Source organism: Sardina pilchardus, chromosome 17 (genome assembly GCF_963854185.1).
Source record: "Sardina pilchardus chromosome 17, fSarPil1.1, whole genome shotgun sequence".
Classification (NCBI taxonomy): Eukaryota; Metazoa; Chordata; class Actinopteri; order Clupeiformes; family Clupeidae; genus Sardina; species Sardina pilchardus.
This window is the reverse complement of record NC_085010.1, coordinates 28,931,097-28,954,609: the sequence shown is the minus strand read 5'-3', so window position 1 is coordinate 28,954,609 and position 23,513 is coordinate 28,931,097. Positions and strand designations below refer to the sequence as shown.

The window sequence follows — 23,513 nt, the reverse complement described above, 5'->3', positions numbered from 1 at the left end:
CCTGTGGTGATTCTGCTGCAGAGTGACAATAAGAGCCCTCAGGTGTCTGTCAGAGAGAAGAGACTGCTGAGTAACCTGACCAGCCAGGTCGATGACATTCTCCAGCACGCTGATGACTGGACCCAGAAGCACAAGGACTCTTGTCTGGACCTCCACCACTGATGCCGTGCCGGCCAGTTGGCCCAGGAGGCTGACGGCGCTCCTCATCTTGCTTTGGAAACTCGCTACGGTCGTGCGCTGGTTCTTCACCGTCTTCAGGTCCTGGCGTAGTCGCTCCAAATCAGCACTCACCTGACTCATCTCCCCCCTCACCTGGCCGATCTGCTTCTCGCAACTGGAGAGCTTCCCGAAGATGGTGCTGATCTGAGACTCAAACGCATCCACCTCTTGCTTTGCCTGCTCTGCTGCCCAGGACGCCTGGTCTAAATCTGCCTGACCAACACCAATCATTATCCCTCCTGCGGAACAAAAAAAAAGCGCAAAGTACAAAGAACATTACAAAGTATCTAAACACTGAACTTCATGCCTACAGACATTATCAACAGGGGTGTAGTAGTGGTGAAATAAGAGGTGGGTAAACTATGAATTCTGTGGTCACGGTAAGGTGGACTCCGCCATGCCGTATTGTATTTTTTTTAAAAAAGGCATTCAGAACATGTTTGATGATGGTGGAGGTTATTATCCAATGTTTATAACAATACCAGTGGATCAAATGGTTCCTAGAATGTTGCTGAGTCTATATAGTGTGAATGCAGATAATACATTGTGATATTGAATGTTAAAAGTTGCAGTTGGTTAATAAACTCTTTTGAGAGATGGACAAACTCCAATAACAGGTGAATAAACTCTATTTCTGAAATGTCAGGGGCGAATACACTGTATTAACATTTAGCCTCCACTACAACCCTGATTATCAACGTGTGAGACATGAGTGAAATTGCTCACCAGGAATCCACCCAAAAATGGGAATGAATGCGAGTCCAATCCCAATATCTCGCATTTCCTCTGCCTTCTCCTTTTTGCTTTGTAGATCTTGAAGTTTCCACTGAGTTTCGCGCATGTGGTTTATGGCTTTGCTTAAGGAGTGCTCATGCATCTCTAACACGGCTCTATCTGACTTCAACTTGGTCTTTAAGTTGTTTAGCCTCTGATTCTTATCACTTTGCTTCCTCTCAAGATCTCCTTTTTTGGCAGTCAAATTCTCAGTGAGCTTATCTACCTGTCTCAGCCTAGTACTTGCTGCTTCCTCTGACTGTGACAAGTTCTTCTTTACCTTCTCAATACTGCTGCGAAGTGTCCTAAATGAATCCATTTTCATGGTGACTATATCTGTATTTGTGGCCAAGAGAGTGGATGTCAGACCATTAAATCCATCAAGTCCACTTTTGAGGGACGGAAGCACTGTGCTCTTGAAGTCCTCAACGAACCGTGACATTTGCCTTGAGGAAAAGAGGAGAAGAAGAGGAAACACATCATAGATTTGAGCTTTTTGCTTTCATTGTTACCAATGAAGTAAGAAAATGAAGTATCATGCAGACAAAGGCAGTTTCAGAGATTATAAAACATGGTAAGGCATTTATTAGCTAACAACAATTCAAGACTACGGCCGGAGACCCAGCGTAACACACCGCTTAAAGGGATATTCCGCATTTTTGGAAATACGCTCATTTTCCACCTCCCTTCGAGCAAAACAATCGATATTTACCTTGTTCCCGTTCATCCTGCCATTCTGTGAGTCTGGCGATACAAGTTTTAGCTTCAGCCTGGCATAGATCATTGAATCGGATTAGACCAGCTTCTCGCCTGCTAGCTTCATGTTTAAAAGTGACTAAGATTTCTGGTAATTTTCCCATTTAAAACGTGTCTCCTCTCAAGTTAGAAAGTGCAATAAGACCAACTGAAAATTAAACTTGGCGTTTTTCTAGGCTGATTTGACATGGAACTACACTCTCATCTGGCGTAATAATCAAGGCAACTTGCAAACGTACCATAGGCGCAGTGATATCGTACGCAGTATCTGAAAATAGTCCCCATAGACAACAAGCAGTAGTAGTGCCAGTAGTTTGCAAGTTGCCTTGATTATTACGCCAGATGAGAGTGTAGTTCCATGTCAAATCAGCCTAGAAAAACGCCAGGTTTCATTTTCAGTTGGTCTTATTGCACTTTCTAACTTGAGAGGAGACACGTTTTAAATGGGAAAATTACCAGAAATCTTAGTCACTTTTAAACATGAAGCTAGCAGGCGAGAAGCTAATGGTCTAATCCGATTCAATGATCTATGCTAGGCTGAAGCTAAAAGTTGTATCGCCAGACTCACAGAATGGCTGGATGAACGGGAACAAGGTAAATATTGATTGTTTTGCTTGAGGGGAGGTGGAAAATGAGCGTATTTCCAAAAATGGCGGAATATCCCTTTAAGGCAATGGCACTACTGAGGTCTCCTGAGCTGTCTAGTCTCTCTGCATTTAAAGGCCTTGCCTCCTCTTGATTGAATCAAGAAGAAAGGCCTCATCAACAATGATCAGTCACATGGTCACAAGGCAGTTGCATCATAGACATATGTTCAAAAGGTCACAAGGGTACTTGACAAGTTTTGGTTTGGTCAGAAGCTGATGACGTTCATGTCTAAAATGAATTATAAAATATTTCTACTACATTTCCCCCATTTGAAAGTTTAACACTTTCACACAATATGTAAATCCAATGCAGGTTGCATGAAGCACAATAATGACAAAAATATTCTAAACATTTGAGAGTGGTATACAGACTTGCTGTTGTTTTCTGTGAGCACTGCTCCAGCGTGTAACACTAGCTGTTTGTTCAACAGATATCGACTAGGACAGATGATGCATTTGTACAGTACAAAATCACTGGCAATTGTCAGAATTGTTGCTCAGTTATAGAAAATCAAAAATCAAAACCCTAACTTGTCTTCGGCAGTTCTTCTGTTAAGAATTTGTCCCAGGCCAAGGCTAAAATAAACAAAAAGACAGAAAATAAACAAACTCGTAGTGTTGTTCCAGCTAAACTTGAGCCATATGAGTGCACAATGTGAACGTGTAGCCTTGATGTTGAAATGTTTATGCAATGTTGCGATCCTTGATGAATCTGCAGTGTGACAGTTAATTCAAAAGTCTCTTTCTGTGATCCTCACGGTCGTTGGTGGTTGATGGTTTCATGGCCCGCGCCATCTTCCTTGATTCCAGTTTTCAACTCAAGTCTTTCACGAGCACTCAAGCACTTGGGTCAACTGGGTGTGTTGTCTTTGGGTGTGTTGTTGGGCAACGCCAACCGTAGCAAGTTGTCTCCTCCTTTTCGTGTGGTGCATACTGTAAATGTGGAGAACGTGTATAGGTGTGGGAACATTGTGTTTGTCTCTTCCTCTTCGTGTGGTGCATACATGTGGAATGTGTATGTGTCAAATCAGTGTATTTGTCTGAAAACCAGGGTAGACCACCTGGCTATCCGGATCCTTGCTGTTTGGGGTTATTCTGCCCACAGCAAGTCCACTACTGTAAAGTAATCCAATCTTTCTTGTGATGTCCAAGATCCTTTGTGGAGAGGTAAACAGAACTTCCAAATGTGTTGCAGCTCTCCCAAGGATACGGTGAAGTGTGATGGGGTCTTCAGGGTGTTGTTTGGGATCAAGGGTTTCGTCCTGTCCCCCTTTTGATAAGCTGTGTCTTTCACCATCGTGGCTTTGCTAAATGTCTGGAACAGATCTTGAAAATAGCTCTGAGCAAAAGGTTTTAGCTGTGACACGTTTTCATAGCCGACGTCAACCACAGGCAGGCCCATCTTCTTAGTTATCAAAAATTCTAAACATGCAAACAATATAGTACATGAACTTTGAGGCATGTCTCACCTCAGGACATAACAGTATTATCAAGTTCATTTAAATTAAATGGTAATAATGTAAACACTCCCTGTGATAGTGGTAACATTTCTAGTGATGGTAGTAATAGTGTAAGCATCTCATTAAGTTAAAACATCTCATCCATATTATCTTGTGAGGCAACATTCCTTGAGGAGCCCAAGTCCTCAAAACTAATTCAACAGGCAATCTAAACACGTCATTGTTATCAATTATCAACCATCCCCCTTCGGATCTGTGGCACACTCTTGTCCGCCAGATCCGCCTCTGAATTGATAACAAAACAAGCAAGTATATGACGATGTCGTTGTGTGAAAGAAAATAGGCCTAACATTGGGAGGTTCTGGTTATAGACATTAAATACCATCAGCTTGTAAATGAAATAAAATAATCACAAAATAACAATCAAAGAAACGACATAACACTAAACTGTTCAATTGTTTTCCAATGAAAGTAAAATAAATCAGCAGTTAAAAAAGGAGCTTGCCCTGGTCAGGATGACAAGGACACATGAAAGGAAAGGCAAATGGGACAAGTGTTAAAAAAAAAGAAAAAACAATTGTCAGTCCTGATTGCATGAAGCATTAGTTCAACAATAAAGATACAAATCAACAACAAAACCTGCTTTGACATGGCAGAGATTTATAAAAAAAAAAACAGTATTCAAACCCATTATAGAAAAACAAACCAAACAAAACAAAAAAACGTGATTGTAGATCACTAAAGAAATTAAATCCGTGTTACCCATATCGAACTGTACCCACGGTTATGGTAACCATTGCAGTAGCCTAATTGAAAAATTCCCTTTAGTACAAAACGGTGTATTACTATTTTAAACCAAGTTTCCACATACACATGTTCTGCACAAACACTCACACACTCACACACCCTGGGCCCATATTGACAAGAGAAGTGACAAGACAACAAGACAAGACAAACGTATCATAGTAGCAACACATAACACTGAACATAGAAAACGTCAGGCAATAAAGTAAGAAAGATAGCATAGATGTCTATGGAAAATACAAATCTTTAGTCAATGTGTCATGTGTCTGTTGAATAAAATTAATGTGTTGTGCATTGCTCTGGTGCTACTCACTTGTACTTTCTCTCTCTCTAAAAAAAAAATGTTCCATGTTAAAACCATTATCATTCTCTAATTTAGGGTAAACATGTCAGTGATAAAGCAACTGACTTTAAATGGCTCTGAGTATTTAAACTTCTTAACTATAAAACATAAGGTGAAACAGTCTGAGTGCTGAAGCACAGCATTCAAGGGTGTTACAAAAATCGCTGGCATAAGATGATTGAGTAGGCTAATGAGCTATCAGTAGTGATACGATGACACAATTGTGTTTCTATTGACATAGGCTGACAAGTTTCATCCACTCAAAGATGTCTTGTAGTTACAATTCTCAAAAAACGTTTGAAGTAAAAAGAGGATTATAGCGCTAAAAGGGAAACTTGATGTGATCAGGGCATACTCAATCAGTGGCTAGAAGACCCAGAACAATGCCACTCTGAGTGATCTCTATCACTCACTAAATTAATCTACGTATGGTCCACAATTACAACAAATTAATCAGACAAGGTTTGGGCTATAGCCCACTGTTGCAGCATAGTTTGTTTATGCTTGCAAACTGAAATATGTTAAAAACGGGTGAAAAAAATTATATAAATAGGTTACCATCGCACAGTGTCAACATTCGAAAAACTCATATCTGAATCAAACTCTCGTCCACATTTTCCAGAAATGTATGGGCACAAATCACAGACACTAAGCGTAACGTTACACACACTCACACACACAAACATAGTCTCTCTGCATTTAAAGGCCTTTGCCTCCTCTTGATTGAATCAAGAAGAAAGGCCTCATCAACAATGATCAGTCACATGGTCACAAGGCAGTTGCATCATAGACATATGTTCAAAAGGTCACGAGGGTACTTGACAAGTTTTGGTTTGGTCAGAAGCTGATGACGTTCATGTCTAAAGTGAATTATAAAATATTTCTACTACACCATAACATAAGATGTCATGTGTTGCTAGTGCATTTACTATTTCTACAACATACTGTTACTGCATGAATACCCTTTAAAGATGATAACGACTCTAAATTCGCAAATACTCAGTTTCATTACAGTATAGCAATGAAAAGTAGATTTTAAAAAATGATTCTCTCCACAGAAGTTACATTACTCAATAATAGCTCAAAGTTACAAACAATGTATTCACCAATGTTCTGCCATGTTCTGCTGCTGCTGAGGACAGGGCTCTGATGTGAGCCGCTTTTAAAGTAGCAGTGTCACACCCGCTTTGCTGATGCAGCTCTGCTCACGTATCAGTATAAAAGCGCATGCCGTTTCTAAGTAAGTTACGTCTGACCAGAACTGAACATCCACAACACTTCAAGGTGAATCTACAGAGAATCCTCAAGTGGACTTTTGGTAGGCAAAGTTTTCTTAAGTGGTGCTTAGAGCTTTTTGGATGACAAAAAAAACAGATTAACAATAGAAACAATAGAAAGAAAGAATAGATGTCAATTGCTGATGTAAACAACATGTCAACATGTAAATTACTATGTTTCTTAAATATTTCAGTTTTACAGCCTGAAAATCACATTATCTTGGAGGCAATGTTTGGGCATTAATATCATGAAAAGTATTGTATTATTCATAGGCTGCCTAAACTTTGTAGGGTGGAAGACAAACGTAACTTGTTTTGTATGCATTTGGTATCGATCATTCCATTTTTACTATATATTTATTATTTTGTACCAATATTTGAGCTGTTCACATATGATGGGCTTCAAAGGAAGGTTGTGCTTTTCAGTCATTTTTCAAAGGATGAAAATAGTATGTGGGGTAGGTAATATAGGCGCTTGAAAATCTATGTTCAAGTAACTTAGTGTTTGGGCATTTAGTGTACAAAGTGCCAATGTTGTAGGCTACCATAGATAAACTAGAAATGCAATTCCAAGGAATTACCAGTGCATGAAATGCAAAAATAGATAGATAATGTAGATATTACCAAGGTGTAGCTAGGGTAAATATGGTGGTTGCATAGTTTACAGAGAGTTGATAGTGTGAAGGTAGACAGTTTAAAGCTGAAACATTTTGATTTGCTGATTTCTATTCATGTTAAAATGTTAACTATGGTAACAATGATAACCAGGTTGATTGGTTAACTTAGCTACTGATTTCATGCAGTAATGGTAAAAAGGTTAACTATGCTAACTATGCTCACAGTGTTAACCAGGTTGATTAGCTAACTTAGCTAATGATTTCTAGCAGTTATGCTAAAAATGCTAACTATGCTAGCAATGCTAACTATGGTAACAATGCTAACTTAAACTAACAATGCTAACCAGGTTGATTAGCTAACTTGACTGATGATTTCTAGCAATAATGCTAAAAATGCTAACAATGCTAAAATTGCTAACAATGCTAACCAGGTTGATTAGCTAACTTAGTTAGATGTTTTTTGCAGTTATGCTAAAAATGCTAACTATGCTAACAATGTTAACTATGCTAACCATGCTAACTAGCTAACTTGCTAGTGAGGACTTTTATTTTGAAACATTTGTTGCTAGGGTATCCATGGTGGCCACTATCAGGAAGCAAGAAGTTACTGCCATAGACTGTATATATAGACCAGTCTATGGTTACTGCAGCATAATCATGTTGGTTGCTATGGAAACGGTCATAAACGCTTAATTTTAATGGTTGGTATGTTGATTGCTAGGTACATGGAGGTTTCGTGTAGTTGACTGGAGGCATAGTTGATAACTGACAGTTGGAATGGTTGAACAGTTAAATAGTTGAGTAGTTACAATGGTTAAATGATTTAATAGTGTATTATTGCAGTGAGGACCTTTATTTTGAAACAGTTGTGGACAGAGGAAGTAGTGAAACAGAATCTGTAGTCTAAATGAGATTGTATGCTTAAAGCCTGAGACAGAAGGTGCCTCTCATATAGCATTTACGCGTCCTCTCTCGCTCCTCGATCCTCACTGATCTACATAAAGAATGATGGAGCGGCAACAATGGGATAGTCTAGCCCTTCTTCTATCTTTCTTTATGTAGATCATTGAGGATCGAGGAGCGAGGTAGGACATATAAACGCTGCTTGAGAGGCACCCACAGTAAATACTTTGAAAGTTGTATGTAGATAGTCTAATTAATGTTGATAGACAGAATGTTTAATGGATGTTGATAGGCAGATTGTTTAATAGATATTGATTGACAGTTTAATGGGTGGATGAGTGAATGGTCTGAAGAAGATGAATGGATAGAAGGTTGGATGGAATGTGCCTTATATTCTTGTTAAGAGAGACACTGATACAGCTCTCTGAGAGTAGTTGATACAGGTGTAATCAATTTAACTGGCTAGTCTTAAGAGAGAGTGTGCTTAAAGCCTGAGACAGAGTAAATCATTTAAAAGTTGAATGTAGATAGTCTAATTAATGTTGATAGACAGAGAGTTTAATGGATGTTGATAGGCAGATTGTTTAATAGATGTTGATAGACAGTTTAATGGGTGGATGAGTGAATGGTCTGAAGAAGATGAATGGATAGAAAGTTGGATGGAATGTGCCTTATATTCTTGTAGACTGGAGAGACACAGCTCTCCACTGAGAGTAGTGGATACAGATACAGGTGTAATCAATTTAACTGTCTAGTCTTAAGAGAGCCAGTGTATGTAGCCTGAGAGAGAGAGAGAGCTGCTGCAGGTGGGGCTGGCCACCTGGCATAAGATTCTAATTGCTTAATGATCCGATTGTGATGTCATAGAGGCCAATGTTAAGTCTATGGGGAAATTTGTAATAGTTTTTAATTTATAGTTTAAAAAGTATAAAAGTTGCAAAGTTGAAAAATACTTAGCAGCATTCCCCTATTTAAGACCTACGTTGCGACGTTTGAATGAAGTTTCTAAGTTAAACGGTTCAAGCTGAATAGAAAAAATGAATTTGATCAGCGGAATAAGAAGAAGAAGAAGAAGAAGAAGAAGAAGAAGTTTTGGAAGAACAGTACAGTGCATTTTCATGCACTGTAATAAATAAATAGAGTCAACCATTTAAAGAAAAAAAGAAAAATGCATTGGCATACAATGTTACCCAATGTATTTATGCATAATGAAACATGGTACACCATTGGCGCTTACTTACACAAAATGACTACACTGAGCTATTTCCATATAGATTTTTGTGTTCCTATAGCTACCCCAAATACCATTTTAGTTCCATGAACATTACAAAAAAAAAAAATCCTTAAAAATTAAGTATTATTTGTTTTTTTTGTTTTCATTAAAACATAACTTGGACTATAAGGTGTTAAGGTTTTAAGAATCTTTACAAAAGAAATTTAAAACAGTCAACAATAATTGTTCTGAAAAAATTGTTCAATGAAAAGCAATACCATGATTGCACTGTTTTACTTCACCTCTTCACACTACAGACTACACATTCACTCAAGTAGTAATTGCATTTTTGACAACTGCAAAACAAGCATTTCTCTACAGCTAAAACATATCACAAAATTGTATTGTTTCCCCAGGATAAACTATGGCATCAGCAATTACAAAGGCTACCCAGCATCTCTCCAGAGCATCAGATGGCCGAGATGACACAAAGCTGCTCATGCAGCCTTATGCCAACTGGGAAGAGTACCTGACCCCTGGGCCCCTGTCCATTGCAATAATGGGAGAGTTAGTCTTCATATCATCCAATGTCGATTTCTCCATCAACAAAAATCCACCCAAAGACGGCTTCAAGCACATCAGATACCCAGAATCCTTCCGAGCCTGCCTGATGCAAGTCTGCAATGCTGGCTGGGCAGCTTTCAACGAGGCGCACAAGAACATGGATCAAATCCGCCTCCACACTGGGAATGTGCCAAAGTACATCAAGGAGTCAGTGAAGATCCTCCTTCAGGACGACGATGAGCTGGTCCAGGCCCTTCTCCCTGACCAGCTTGAGAATATTGACCACATGTCACAGGACTGCCTGCAATTAGCTGAGCGGACGGAAAAGAAATTCATGAACGTCATTGAGTTGATCCAGGAGCTCCTTGAGGCGTGCACCAATGCCAAGCAGAGCTACGGTGAGGAACTTGAAACTGTCAAGCGCAAGATAGAGGAGGCGAAGCTACGCAAGAAGGCATCGGACGAAGCCAACGCACGTGCAGAAAAAGCTATGAAGGAAATGGATAAGCAGCTCAGCGATGCTCAAAGGAGCTTCAATGAGTCGATGGACTCTCTACCAACTGGGTGGGAAGTAGTTGGAATGAACCTGGTTGAAGGGCTCTCAGCAGGTCTCATGACTTATCTGAACTCAATGACAAGGGCCAGTGCAATGTCTTTGCTCACCAGCCAACTCTCACCTACGAATACTGGAATCACTTCGCAACCCCAGGGCATTCAACCACAGAGGCAGGCAAATGATCCATTTGCTGCAAACAATATCTTCTCCAAGTCAGCTGAACTTTTGTCTCACTGTGAATCTCTGAAAATGTTTGTTGGTGGAAACAGGCAGATCAACGAGGCAGAACTTTACGATCAACAACGTCAAAAAGCTAAATCAGATTTTCAAAAAAACAATTTCCATAGAATATTAACATCTATCCAATCTGAGAATGAATGTGAGCCAAAAGTGCAAGCTGTGCAAATCTGTCAAAAAGGCATTTCCCTGTGTGATAAGCTTGGTCAATACGCAGTGGAGAAGCAAGCTAGGCCTGAACTGGAACCTGCATCCGACCAGACTGCAAACCAGCTCATTTACCTGATTGATGAAATATATGGCCTGGCTCAATCATTTGACTCAAAGAGCAAACGCATCACCAACACAGCTGCCTTCCCTGTTAAACCACCTCAGTTGATCCAAAGCCAAAGCCAAGCTGGTGGGCCAGAAACAAAGAGCGCCAGTCAGATGGCCACCGAAAACGCCCAACTGCGCATCGAGCAAAGTCGCGCCCAACTGGACGCGGTGAGAGCGATGTATCAGAAGAGCGCTGACAACATGGAGAAGAACAAACGGGAGCTGACTGAGATTCTGGTGATGATGAGAAACTGCGAGGTCAAAGAGATCGATTTCAAGACCACCATCAAGATGCTAGTGAAAGGTCTGGATGCCATGGGGAGGGTGAAGGAGCAATGGGAGAAAATGGTGCGATTCTTTCAGATGGTGTCCAACATTATCAAGACCTGCCTGAAAACCTGTCTGGATGATTTCCTGAAAACAGCCTCAAAGGCCACAAACACATCTCTAAAGTACTCCTCGCGAATGTTCATGAAAGATATGATTTACAACCAGGCCTTCCAAGCCTCTAACATTGCCAGTCTGGTGAACATGATTTCGGGGACTTATGCTGAAGTCTCTGCCAAATACCTGATGGATCGTGTCAGTAGCCTGGGCAGGCTGATGGCCCTTGACCCCAGCAACCCACAATTCACAGTAGAGCGATCAGGTCTCCAGAACGCTTGTGAAGAGGCACAAGATGGAATAAGACGACTTGTCCTCGAAAACAAGCGAAAATTTGAGATGAGGACGCAAGACAGAATGAAGAAGATTGAGGGAGATCTACTTGCAGTAATGCCTCCACCACGCGAGGAAGAAACAAACAAAGTGAAGGCAATTGTTCAAAGCGCCTTCACAGATAAAGAAAAAGAAGAAGAAGATCAATTTGCCTAAATCAGTGAACATGAATGGTCATTACTCACAGTGGCATAACAAGTTTCCCTCTGCTCCTCCCCTCTACATCAACTATTCATCTAAGTCTACAAGGCCATGAGTTTGAATGCTTGCTTTGCCATTGCTTTCTAATAGTTTGCTTAATCAAGACTTCACATACTGAAATATACAAACATACTATACTCATTTACAGTACATACATTAAGAGAATCAGACAATACTTGCTCTGCCATTTAATCATGATTCAACATTAATAATAAATGTTTTGTTACGCAAAAAGGAAGCTTGACTGTGTGTTTTCATGTGTTTCACCCATAGACAGTAAAATACATGGACAGAGCCACCCCAGACTTCATTAAAGCAAAATGAATGCTTTCCTAAATAGCTTACCTGTGGACTTTCCCTTAGACTGCCTTCAGTTTCTTATCCAGAAAATATGATAACTTCTGGCACCTAAATGAGAAAGTTATAACACACCAGTGAAATAATGAGTTGAGTTCTTTTAATTCCGTCACAACAGTGTACAGGTGATGAAAAGTTACAAAGCAGCTATAACTGAATGGTTCATATTTGTATTTTTGCAACTATGTCAAAAAAGACCATGGCTATTTTAACCATTTGATTCAGCATACAGCATTCATAAATCTTAAATAAATATCTCCTACAGCCCCAACCACCCATAAGATGTATTCCCCTTATTTGTTCTTTTCAGTATACACATATTAAAAACCCCTCCAGATTAGCACAATAATATGCTTTTAAAATGGTGTGTGCACAAGTGCGTGTCCATATTCACACTTACAGTACTCTCTAAGGCCATAGCTGACATCCTGGGCCTCATAGTAGAGCAACCTACTATTCAGCAACCTGTTTAGGCTACATGCTAGTGTTGAAAACTGTGCATTCTACTATTCAGCAACCTGTTTCGGCTACATGGTAGTGGTGAAAACTGTGTATAGTTTTGCCAAAAGAGTGATCAATTCAAGAAACAGTTCAGGCAACTGATAATTTGGTTCAGAGTTTTAGCAATTGTTTTAAAACTGTAATATTAGACTTCCTGAAGAGCCTGAAAGGTATTTGATACTTGGGCCCCAGGTTTGGTGACTGTGATTTTAAATGGTACTGCACGTAGGCCTACATTTTCCTTTATGAACATCATTTACATCAGTTCTGAAGGCTTGTCAACTTAAACAGGCAATGTGCACTACGAGATACATACTTTTTAACATCCTGTATGGGGCCACAATATATATTTTTTTCAAATCAAGTTATTGGTTATCAAAAGTCTTGTCTGTTATCAGTATCTAGGTCACATGACTTGGTTCAGGTTATCAGTCATTGTTTCGTCAGCCTGATCAGAAATCAAAATGGCCACCAGTGCTGGAGCACAGGCTGACCATGAGATGAGTAATTATGTATAAAACATAATTATTTTCAATAAAACAACCATATTAACTATTATAACTGATTATAACTATAGTCTAAATATATTTATGAAGGGAAATAAAGCCTATTATGCTCATGGTGTTAGTTTAGCAACTTTGAAATGTATGTATCCCATGAGATACGTTGCCAGATTAGCGGTATAACATGTGGTCAATGTGTAATATTGTGTATTCTATGTGGTATTGAACATTTTGTTTCAGACAGGAAGAAAAACTAATATACACTGCAAAAACAAATGTTTTCAGGTACAGGTATGTACATTATGACAGTATAACCATATATATATGCCCACAGGGTATCACAGTTAGCCCATTTTATAGCAACAGAGGGACGAGTGTGACAGAGAACCCTAACCCTGAAGGCTCTTTAGACTCGGGCAGTAGTGATGAGGATGAAGATGAGGAAGCAATTATCAGGCAGAATGAGGAATTAGAAAAGGAGGATAGTTCTGATGGGGGGGGCATTGGAACAAACGCCCAAAAAAGCTAAGGAATTTAGGTGACAGTGCCTTCATCGATGGACACTTGGTCACAAATTTTGTGAGCAGGCAAACCATCTTAACCAATATGCTGCCCCTTATTGGTCTGGATAGCTTCCTAAAACTGTGACTTTCCCTAGTCATATACTCAACACAGCACTGTTAGAGTGTGTATAGGCTATACGTTGCTGATATCTTGCAGATTAACGTCACCCTGTAAATTCAGAGTCCTCGCGAGAGCACACTTTGAATTGTGTCTGCAACAGACTCTGGCAATGAGTAATGATGCACATTATTTTTGTCCCTTGCATTGCGGAGAAGCAATCACATCGGTGTATCTGATATAGGCGGCCCAGAGGCGAGCTAAACAGATGACGACAGAGCTGCAACATTGGAAGTCAGTAAACATTGGTCATAGTGATATCCAATTGCATCAAAGTCCGGAATCAGTCAGAGTAAACATTGGTCGTAGTGTTATCCAATTGCGTGCAGTGAAATTTTTAAATGCATGCTTGGTGCCGTCCCTCGAGTTAGGCCATTATTCCTGGCCAGACCCTTAACCTTTCTACATTGCCAGGGTCTGGATTTTCCAGGCTAGATTAGTGTACACAAATACTGACAAAGTAGATAAGATTTGTGATGTTGACTGTTTATAGAGGAAATGTGGAGCATTGTGATCATCAGGATTTAAAAAAAAAAAAAAAAAAAAAGGAATTTTTCAAAAATTTCGGAATTTTTTATTTTATTTTATTTTTTTACAAATTTTGCTATTCATACTTTGAAGAGCTTCATAAAAAAATCTAAAATTAATTTTAAAGATAATATTTGTTAAATAAATGGCTAAGAAAATAAAGCTTGTATCAGTTATGTTTATTAAATAAAACATTAAAATGTTTACCATTTTGATTTTTTTCGTACCTTAATAGGGCAACGTATCCTGGGAGATACAACTCATAAAATCCAAAATATACAAAATATTTTCAAAATGAGTATGGGAATGATTTCCTTAGGTGCAAATGAGCCAAAAAATAACATGAAATGATTTTTTTCAACTCATTTTTCACTTCTGCCTGTTTAAGGGTTAAAGCCCATTTGATATTGTTTTTTGTAACTGCTGATTGCCTACATTCAGTGGTCTAGAGATTTCTTTAAAAAAAAAAAAAAAAACATTTTTACTTCTTTTCTTGTTTTCTTTAACCTTTAACAAAAAAACAACAGACATTAAATTGCCTATAATAGTTTATTTTTCATTGAGATATTCGATGTTTTGAAAATGATATAATTGATATAACTGTGGTGGTCAGTGGAGAGAGAGGACAACAACAGCTGTCAGAGAGAAGCCTTCTGGAACAGTCCTTGAAATTATCCTTCAACGGAATAAAGAGTTCTGCATTATTTAGGTGGCAAAGTATACCTGTACTTTAAAGTATTCTGTATACTTAAATTATTCTTTAAAGTTACTCAGTGTACAGTAACTTCTTACTTGTTCATGACATGAAAAGTGCTTCCCACAACATGCCCAGTCCGTGGCACTTATGACACAGGCATACTGGCTAGGTGTGCAGCCGAGAGCAAGGCTGGGACAGTGGCATCCAGCCATCCAACCACATCAAAATGTGTGTGTGTGTGTGTGTGTGTGTGTGTGTGTGCGTGCGTGCGTGCGTGCGTGCGTGCGTGTGCGTGCGTGCGTGTGTGTGTGCATCTGTTAAAGGGCCTTGTAAATCCCCCTACTGACTAGTTAAGACAGGTTTAGCTAAGTACAAAAATGGTTGCAAAATGTTTTATGAAGCTTATATTATGAAGTTAATTTGACACATGCATTAATAGACTTTCTTAAGATTAATGTGTGGATCTCTGATTAAGACAAAAAATATAATGTCCACCTAATGCTTAGCTCCCACATTTCTGACAAAACAACAAAAAAAAAAACAGCAAATTTAAAAACTAAACTCCGGTGTGCGGAGAGTTCCTTTTTTTTTGCTTCACGCCCGTCTACTTTGTCCTGCAACTGGCCCAAAGAAAGGTGGAATGTGCGCACAGCCACTCTACTAAACTTCCATCTTGAGCTAAACCCACACCTATTTCAAAGTCTATAGGCCTGGAAGTCCCATAAGCCCCGCAAGTCAGTCACAAAGGACAGGACAGGGTTTTCTTCATGCTAATTCCTTTCAACTTCTGGTAAATGCTTTTATTATGCACACTATTTTTTTATATATCAGATGCTTTGCATTTAAACAGATCAACTAAAATAAAACAAGTCAATTGAAACATCATGCATTACCTTTACTGTTCTACAATTGACCATACTGTATTTAAGCATTATCGCACGAGTGGGAGTGGTGTTGTTGGCCAATATCGCCACGGCTGTGGTTCGCCGCAGGCACGAAGCCGAAGGCCTAACTGTTGTATAATTCTCACATATAGATCTTATTATGATACTGTATATGAAGGGGTCATATTATACTTTTTCACAGCACTGTATGCTCGCTGTCATACTTTTTAGCCTTCAGAGAAATGAGTGAAAAGCATAGAGAGGTGGAGAAAGTAACACATATGCTTTTATTGAGAGAATTGCAAATACATTTGTTTGTATGACAAGAGTTAAAAAGAGTTATACAGATAACAGGCTTTTCAAAAAAGTTATACAACTGCATGATAAAATGACACAATTACAACTGAGAATTATGATATGCATATTCCACATACATTAAGTATCAGGGTTCCTAAAACTTGAGAAGATAACAGATTCTTTGATTAAACATAAAAATTAGGGCTGTCAATCGATTCAAATGTTTAATCTAATTAATTACATACTCTGTGATTAATTAATCTAAATGAATCGCATGTAGAATTTTTGCTGTTAAAACATTTTAAATATCTCAAATCAAATGAATCATTGAATAATCACCATTAGTGACATTAAAGTTCAAAAACTGTTTTATTATTACTTTCACTGTTCAAGTAATGGCCATGACAACCTTTAATATGACTTAATAATTCAAAAGTTCCTCAGGGCCTCAATGTCAACACTGTTTCTTTGCATAGATTTGGTGCCTTAGAGGTCAAAGGTCACAGTCGATTAATCTGCATTATTTTTTTTAATCAGTTATTTTTTCTAAAATTAATTAATTGAGATTAATCAGTTAATTTGACAGCCCTAATAAAAATCATTGTCTTGGTCTGCAGATTTATTGGCCTCAATGGCCCTAAGCCTGTGGTGATTCTGCTGCAGAGTGACAATAAGAGCCCTCAGGTGTCTGTCAGAGAGAAGAGACTGCTGAGTAACCTGACCAGCCAGGTCGATGACATTCTCCAGCACGCTGATGACTGGACCCAGAAGCACAAGGACTCTTGTCTGGACCTCCGCCACTGATGCCGTGCCGGCCAGTTGGCCCAGGAGGCTGACGGCGCTCCTCATCTTGCTTTGGAAACTCGCTACGGTCGTGCGCTGGTTCTTCACCGTCTTCAGGTCCTGGCGTAGTCGCTCCAAATCAGCACTCACCTGACTCATCTCCCCCCTCACCTGGCCGATCTGCTTCTCGCAACTGGAGAGCTTCCCGAAGATGGTGCTGATCTGAGACTCAAACGCATCCACCTCTTGCTTTGCCTGCTCTGCTGCCCAGGACGCCTGGTCTAAATCTGCCTGACCAACACCAATCATTATCCCTCCTGCGGAACAAAAAAAAAGCGCAAAGTACAAAGAACATTACAAAGTATCTAAACACTGAACTTCATGCCTACAGACATTATCAACAGGGGTGTAGTAGTGGTGAAATAAGAGGTGGGTAAACTATGAATTCTGTGGTCACGGTAAGGTGGACTCCGCCATGCCGTATTGTATTTTTTTTAAAAAAGGCATTCAGAACATGTTTGATGATGGTGGAGGTTATTATCCAATGTTTATAACAATACCAGTGGATCAAATGGTTCCTAGAATGTTGCTGAGTCTATATAGTGTGAATGCAGATAATACATTGTGATATTGAATGTTAAAAGTTGCAGTTGGTTAATAAACTCTTTTGAGAGATGGACAAACTCCAATAACAGGTGAATAAACTCTATTTCTGAAATGTCAGGGGCGAATACACTGTATTAACATTTAGCCTCCACTACAACCCTGATTATCAACGTGTGAGACATGAGTGAAATTGCTCACCAGGAATCCACCCAACAATGGGAATGAATGCGAGTCCAATCCCAATATCTCGCATTTCCTCTGCCTTCTCCTTTTTGCTTTGTAGATCTTGAAGTTTCCACTGAGTTTCGCGCATGTGGTTTATGGCTTTGCTTAAGGAGTGCTCATGCATCTCTAACACGGCTCTATCTGACTTCAACTTGGTCTTTAAGTTGTTTAGCCTCTGATTCTTATCACTTTGCTTCCTCTCAAGATCTCCTTTTTTGGCAGTCAAATTCTCAGTGAGCTTATCTACCTGTCTCAGCCTAGTACTTGCTGCTTCCTCTGACTGTGACAAGTTCTTCTTTACCTTCTCAATACTGCTGCGAAGTGTCCTAAATGAATCCATTTTCATGGTGACTATATCTGTATTTGTGGCCAAGAGAGTGGATGTCAGACCATTAAATCCATCAAGTCCACTTTTGAGGGACGGAAGCACTGTGCTCTTGAAGTCCTCAACGAACCGTGACATTTGCCTTGAGGAAAAGAGGAGAAGAAGAGGAAACACATCATAGATTTGAGCTTTTTGCTTTCATTGTTACCAATGAAGTAAGAAAATGAAGTATCATGCAGACAAAGGCAGTTTCAGAGATTATAAAACATGGTAAGGCATTTATTAGCTAACAACAATTCAAGACTACGGCCGGAGACCCAGCGTAACACACCGCTTAAAGGGATATTCCGCATTTTTGGAAATACGCTCATTTTCCACCTCCCTTCGAGCAAAACAATCGATATTTACCTTGTTCCCGTTCATCCTGCCATTCTGTGAGTCTGGCGATACAAGTTTTAGCTTCAGCCTGGCATAGATCATTGAATCGGATTAGACCAGCTTCTCGCCTGCTAGCTTCATGTTTAAAAGTGACTAAGATTTCTGGTAATTTTCCCATTTAAAACGTGTCTCCTCTCAAGTTAGAAAGTGCAATAAGACCAACTGAAAATTAAACTTGGCGTTTTTCTAGGCTGATTTGACATGGAACTACACTCTCATCTGGCGTAATAATCAAGGCAACTTGCAAACGTACCATAGGCGCAGTGATATCGTACGCAGTATCTGAAAATAGTCCCCATAGACAACAAGCAGTAGTAGTGCCAGTAGTTTGCAAGTTGCCTTGATTATTACGCCAGATGAGAGTGTAGTTCCATGTCAAATCAGCCTAGAAAAACGCCAGGTTTCATTTTCAGTTGGTCTTATTGCACTTTCTAACTTGAGAGGAGACACGTTTTAAATGGGAAAATTACCAGAAATCTTAGTCACTTTTAAACATGAAGCTAGCAGGCGAGAAGCTAATGGTCTAATCCGATTCAATGATCTATGCTAGGCTGAAGCTAAAAGTTGTATCGCCAGACTCACAGAATGGCTGGATGAACGGGAACAAGGTAAATATTGATTGTTTTGCTCGAGGGGAGGTGGAAAATGAGCGTATTTCCAAAAATGGCGGAATATCCCTTTAAGGCAATGGCACTACTGAGGTCTCCTGAGCTGTCTAGTCTCTCTGCATTTAAAGGCCTTGCCTCCTCTTGATTGAATCAAGAAGAAAGGCCTCATCAACAATGATCAGTCACATGGTCACAAGGCAGTTGCATCATAGACATATGTTCAAAAGGTCACAAGGGTACTTGACAAGTTTTGGTTTGGTCAGAAGCTGATGACGTTCATGTCTAAAATGAATTATAAAATATTTCTACTACATTTCCCCCATTTGAAAGTTTAACACTTTCACACAATATGTAAATCCAATGCAGGTTGCATGAAGCACAATAATGACAAAAATATTCTAAACATTTGAGAGTGGTATACAGACTTGCTGTTGTTTTCTGTGAGCACTGCTCCAGCGTGTAACACTAGCTGTTTGTTCAACAGATATCGACTAGGACAGATGATGCATTTGTACAGTACAAAATCACTGGCAATTGTCAGAATTGTTGCTCAGTTATAGAAAATCAAAAATCAAAACCCTAACTTGTCTTCGGCAGTTCTTCTGTTAAGAATTTGTCCCAGGCCAAGGCTAAAATAAACAAAAAGACAGAAAATAAACAAACTCGTAGTGTTGTTCCAGCTAAACTTGAGCCATATGAGTGCACAATGTGAACGTGTAGCCTTGATGTTGAAATGTTTATGCAATGTTGCGATCCTTGATGAATCTGCAGTGTGACAGTTAATTCAAAAGTCTCTTTCTGTGATCCTCACGGTCGTTGGTGGTTGATGGTTTCATGGCCCGCGCCATCTTCCTTGATTCCAGTTTTCAACTCAAGTCTTTCACGAGCACTCAAGCACTTGGGTCAACTGGGTGTGTTGTCTTTGGGTGTGTTGTTGGGCAACGCCAACCGTAGCAAGTTGTCTCCTCCTTTTCGTGTGGTGCATACTGTAAATGTGGAGAACGTGTATAGGTGTGGGAACATTGTGTTTGTCTCTTCCTCTTCGTGTGGTGCATACATGTGGAATGTGTATGTGTCAAATCAGTGTATTTGTCTGAAAACCAGGGTAGACCACCTGGCTATCCGGATCCTTGCTGTTTGGGGTTATTCTGCCCACAGCAAGTCCACTACTGTAAAGTAATCCAATCTTTCTTGTGATGTCCAAGATCCTTTGTGGAGAGGTAAACAGAACTTCCAAATGTGTTGCAGCTCTCCCAAGGATACGGTGAAGTGTGATGGGGTCTTCAGGGTGTTGTTTGGGATCAAGGGTTTCGTCCTGTCCCCCTTTTGATAAGCTGTGTCTTTCACCATCGTGGCTTTGCTAAATGTCTGGAACAGATCTTGAAAATAGCTCTGAGCAAAAGGTTTTAGCTGTGACACGTTTTCATAGCCGACGTCAACCACAGGCAGGCCCATCTTCTTAGTTATCAAAAATTCTAAACATGCAAACAATATAGTACATGAACTTTGAGGCATGTCTCACCTCAGGACATAACAGTATTATCAAGTTCATTTAAATTAAATGGTAATAATGTAAACACTCCCTGTGATAGTGGTAACATTTCTAGTGATGGTAGTAATAGTGTAAGCATCTCATTAAGTTAAAACATCTCATCCATATTATCTTGTGAGGCAACATTCCTTGAGGAGCCCAAGTCCTCAAAACTAATTCAACAGGCAATCTAAACACGTCATTGTTATCAATTATCAACCATCCCCCTTCGGATCTGTGGCACACTCTTGTCCGCCAGATCCGCCTCTGAATTGATAACAAAACAAGCAAGTATATGACGATGTCGTTGTGTGAAAGAAAATAGGCCTAACATTGGGAGGTTCTGGTTATAGACATTAAATACCATCAGCTTGTAAATGAAATAAAATAATCACAAAATAACAATCAAAGAAACGACATAACACTAAACTGTTCAATTGTTTTCCAATGAAAGTAAAATAAATCAGCAGTTAAAAAAGGAGCTTGCCCTGGTCAGGATGACAAGGACACATGAAAGGAAAGGCAAATGGGACAAGTGTTAAAAAAAAAGAAAAAACAATTGTCAGTCCTGATTGCATGAAGCATTAGTTCAACAATAAAGATACAAATCAACAACAAAACCTGCTTTGACATGGCAGAGATTTATAAAAAAAAAAAACAGTATTCAAACCCATTATAGAAAAACAAACCAAACAAAACAAAAAAACGTGATTGTAGATCACTAAAGAAATTAAATCCGTGTTACCCATATCGAACTGTACCCACGGTTATGGTAACCATTGCAGTAGCCTAATTGAAAAATTCCCTTTAGTACAAAACGGTGTATTACTATTTTAAACCAAGTTTCCACATACACATGTTCTGCACAAACACTCACACACTCACACACCCTGGGCCCATATTGACAAGAGAAGTGACAAGACAACAAGACAAGACAAACGTATCATAGTAGCAACACATAACACTGAACATAGAAAACGTCAGGCAATAAAGTAAGAAAGATAGCATAGATGTCTATGGAAAATACAAATCTTTAGTCAATGTGTCATGTGTCTGTTGAATAAAATTAATGTGTTGTGCATTGCTCTGGTGCTACTCACTTGTACTTTCTCTCTCTCTAAAAAAAAAATGTTCCATGTTAAAACCATTATCATTCTCTAATTTAGGGTAAACATGTCAGTGATAAAGCAACTGACTTTAAATGGCTCTGAGTATTTAAACTTCTTAACTATAAAACATAAGGTGAAACAGTCTGAGTGCTGAAGCACAGCATTCAAGGGTGTTACAAAAATCGCTGGCATAAGATGATTGAGTAGGCTAATGAGCTATCAGTAGTGATACGATGACACAATTGTGTTTCTATTGACATAGGCTGACAAGTTTCATCCACTCAAAGATGTCTTGTAGTTACAATTCTCAAAAAACGTTTGAAGTAAAAAGAGGATTATAGCGCTAAAAGGGAAACTTGATGTGATCAGGGCATACTCAATCAGTGGCTAGAAGACCCAGAACAATGCCACTCTGAGTGATCTCTATCACTCACTAAATTAATCTACGTATGGTCCACAATTACAACAAATTAATCAGACAAGGTTTGGGCTATAGCCCACTGTTGCAGCATAGTTTGTTTATGCTTGCAAACTGAAATATGTTAAAAACGGGTGAAAAAAATTATATAAATAGGTTACCATCGCACAGTGTCAACATTCGAAAAACTCATATCTGAATCAAACTCTCGTCCACATTTTCCAGAAATGTATGGGCACAAATCACAGACACTAAGCGTAACGTTACACACACTCACACACACAAACATAGTCTCTCTGCATTTAAAGGCCTTTGCCTCCTCTTGATTGAATCAAGAAGAAAGGCCTCATCAACAATGATCAGTCACATGGTCACAAGGCAGTTGCATCATAGACATATGTTCAAAAGGTCACGAGGGTACTTGACAAGTTTTGGTTTGGTCAGAAGCTGATGACGTTCATGTCTAAAGTGAATTATAAAATATTTCTACTACACCATAACATAAGATGTCATGTGTTGCTAGTGCATTTACTATTTCTACAACATACTGTTACTGCATGAATACCCTTTAAAGATGATAACGACTCTAAATTCGCAAATACTCAGTTTCATTACAGTATAGCAATGAAAAGTAGATTTAAAAAAATTATTCTCTCCACAGAAGTTACATTACTCAATAATAGCTCAAAGTTACAAACAATGTATTCACCAATGTTCTGCCATGTTCTGCTGCTGCTGAGGACAGAGCTCTGATGTGAGCCGCTTTTAAAGTAGCAGTGTCACACCCGCTTTGCTGATGCAGCTCTGCTCACGTATCAGTATAAAAGCGCATGCCGTTTCTAAGTAAGTTACGTCTGACCAGAACTGAACATCCACAACACTTCAAGGTGAATCTACAGAGAATCCTCAAGTGGACTTTTGGTAGGCAAAGTTTTCTTAAGTGGTGCTTAGAGCTTTTTGGATGACAAAAAAAACAGATTAACAATAGAAACAATAGAAAGAAAGAATAGATGTCAATTGCTGATGTAAACAACATGTCAACATGTAAATTACTATGTTTCTTAAATATTTCAGTTTTACAGCCTGAAAATCACATTATCTTGGCGGCAATGTTTGGGCATTAATATCATGAAAAGTATTGTATTATTCATAGGCTGCCTAAACTTTGTAGGGTGGAAGACAAACGTAACTTGTTTTGTATGCATTTGGTATCGATCATTCCATTTTTACTATATTTATTATTTTGTACCAATATTTGAGCTGTTCACATATGATGGGCTTCAAGGGAAGGTTGTGCTTTTCAGTCATTTTTCAAAGGATGAAAATAGTATGTGGGGTAGGTAATATAGGCGCTTGAAAATCTATGTTCAAGTAACTTAGTGTTTGGGCATTTAGTGTACAAAGTGCCAATGTTGT

General features: G+C 39.1%; 2 protein-coding genes across 2 annotated transcripts; one reads left to right on the top strand and one right to left on the bottom strand.

Moving 5' to 3' along the window:
* The first annotated feature begins 6,251 nt into the window (after positions 1-6,251).
* LOC134062285 (uncharacterized) lies at positions 6,252-11,823 on the top strand. The gene is made up of 2 exons (XM_062518252.1): positions 6,252-6,321; positions 9,430-11,823. Exon 2 carries the CDS (start codon positions 9,438-9,440, stop codon positions 11,559-11,561), a length of 2,124 nt encoding a protein of 707 aa, XP_062374236.1. The 5' UTR covers positions 6,252-6,321; positions 9,430-9,437; the 3' UTR covers positions 11,562-11,823.
* A 4,819-nt stretch (positions 11,824-16,642) lies between these two features.
* Positions 16,643-22,832, bottom strand: LOC134062044 (uncharacterized). The gene is made up of 3 exons (XM_062517916.1): positions 22,807-22,832; positions 17,642-18,135; positions 16,643-17,154 (listed from the first exon to the last, which is right to left on the bottom strand). The coding sequence occupies exons 1-3, from the start codon at positions 22,818-22,820 to the stop codon at positions 16,643-16,645; spliced, it is 1,020 nt and encodes a 339-aa protein (XP_062373900.1). The 5' UTR covers positions 22,821-22,832.
* Positions 22,833-23,513: the final 681 nt, after the last annotated feature.

Bases quoted from the DNA above. Each gene is read 5' to 3' on its own strand.
- LOC134062285 (XM_062518252.1), top strand. From the start codon at position 9,438: ATGGCATCAGCAATTACAAAGGCTACCCAGCATCTCTCCAGAGCATCA.
- LOC134062044 (XM_062517916.1), bottom strand. The intron at 17,155-17,641 runs GTGAGCAATTTC...TTTGTTCCGCAG, and splicing joins CATTGTTGGGTGGATTCCTG to GAGGGATAATGATTGGTGTT.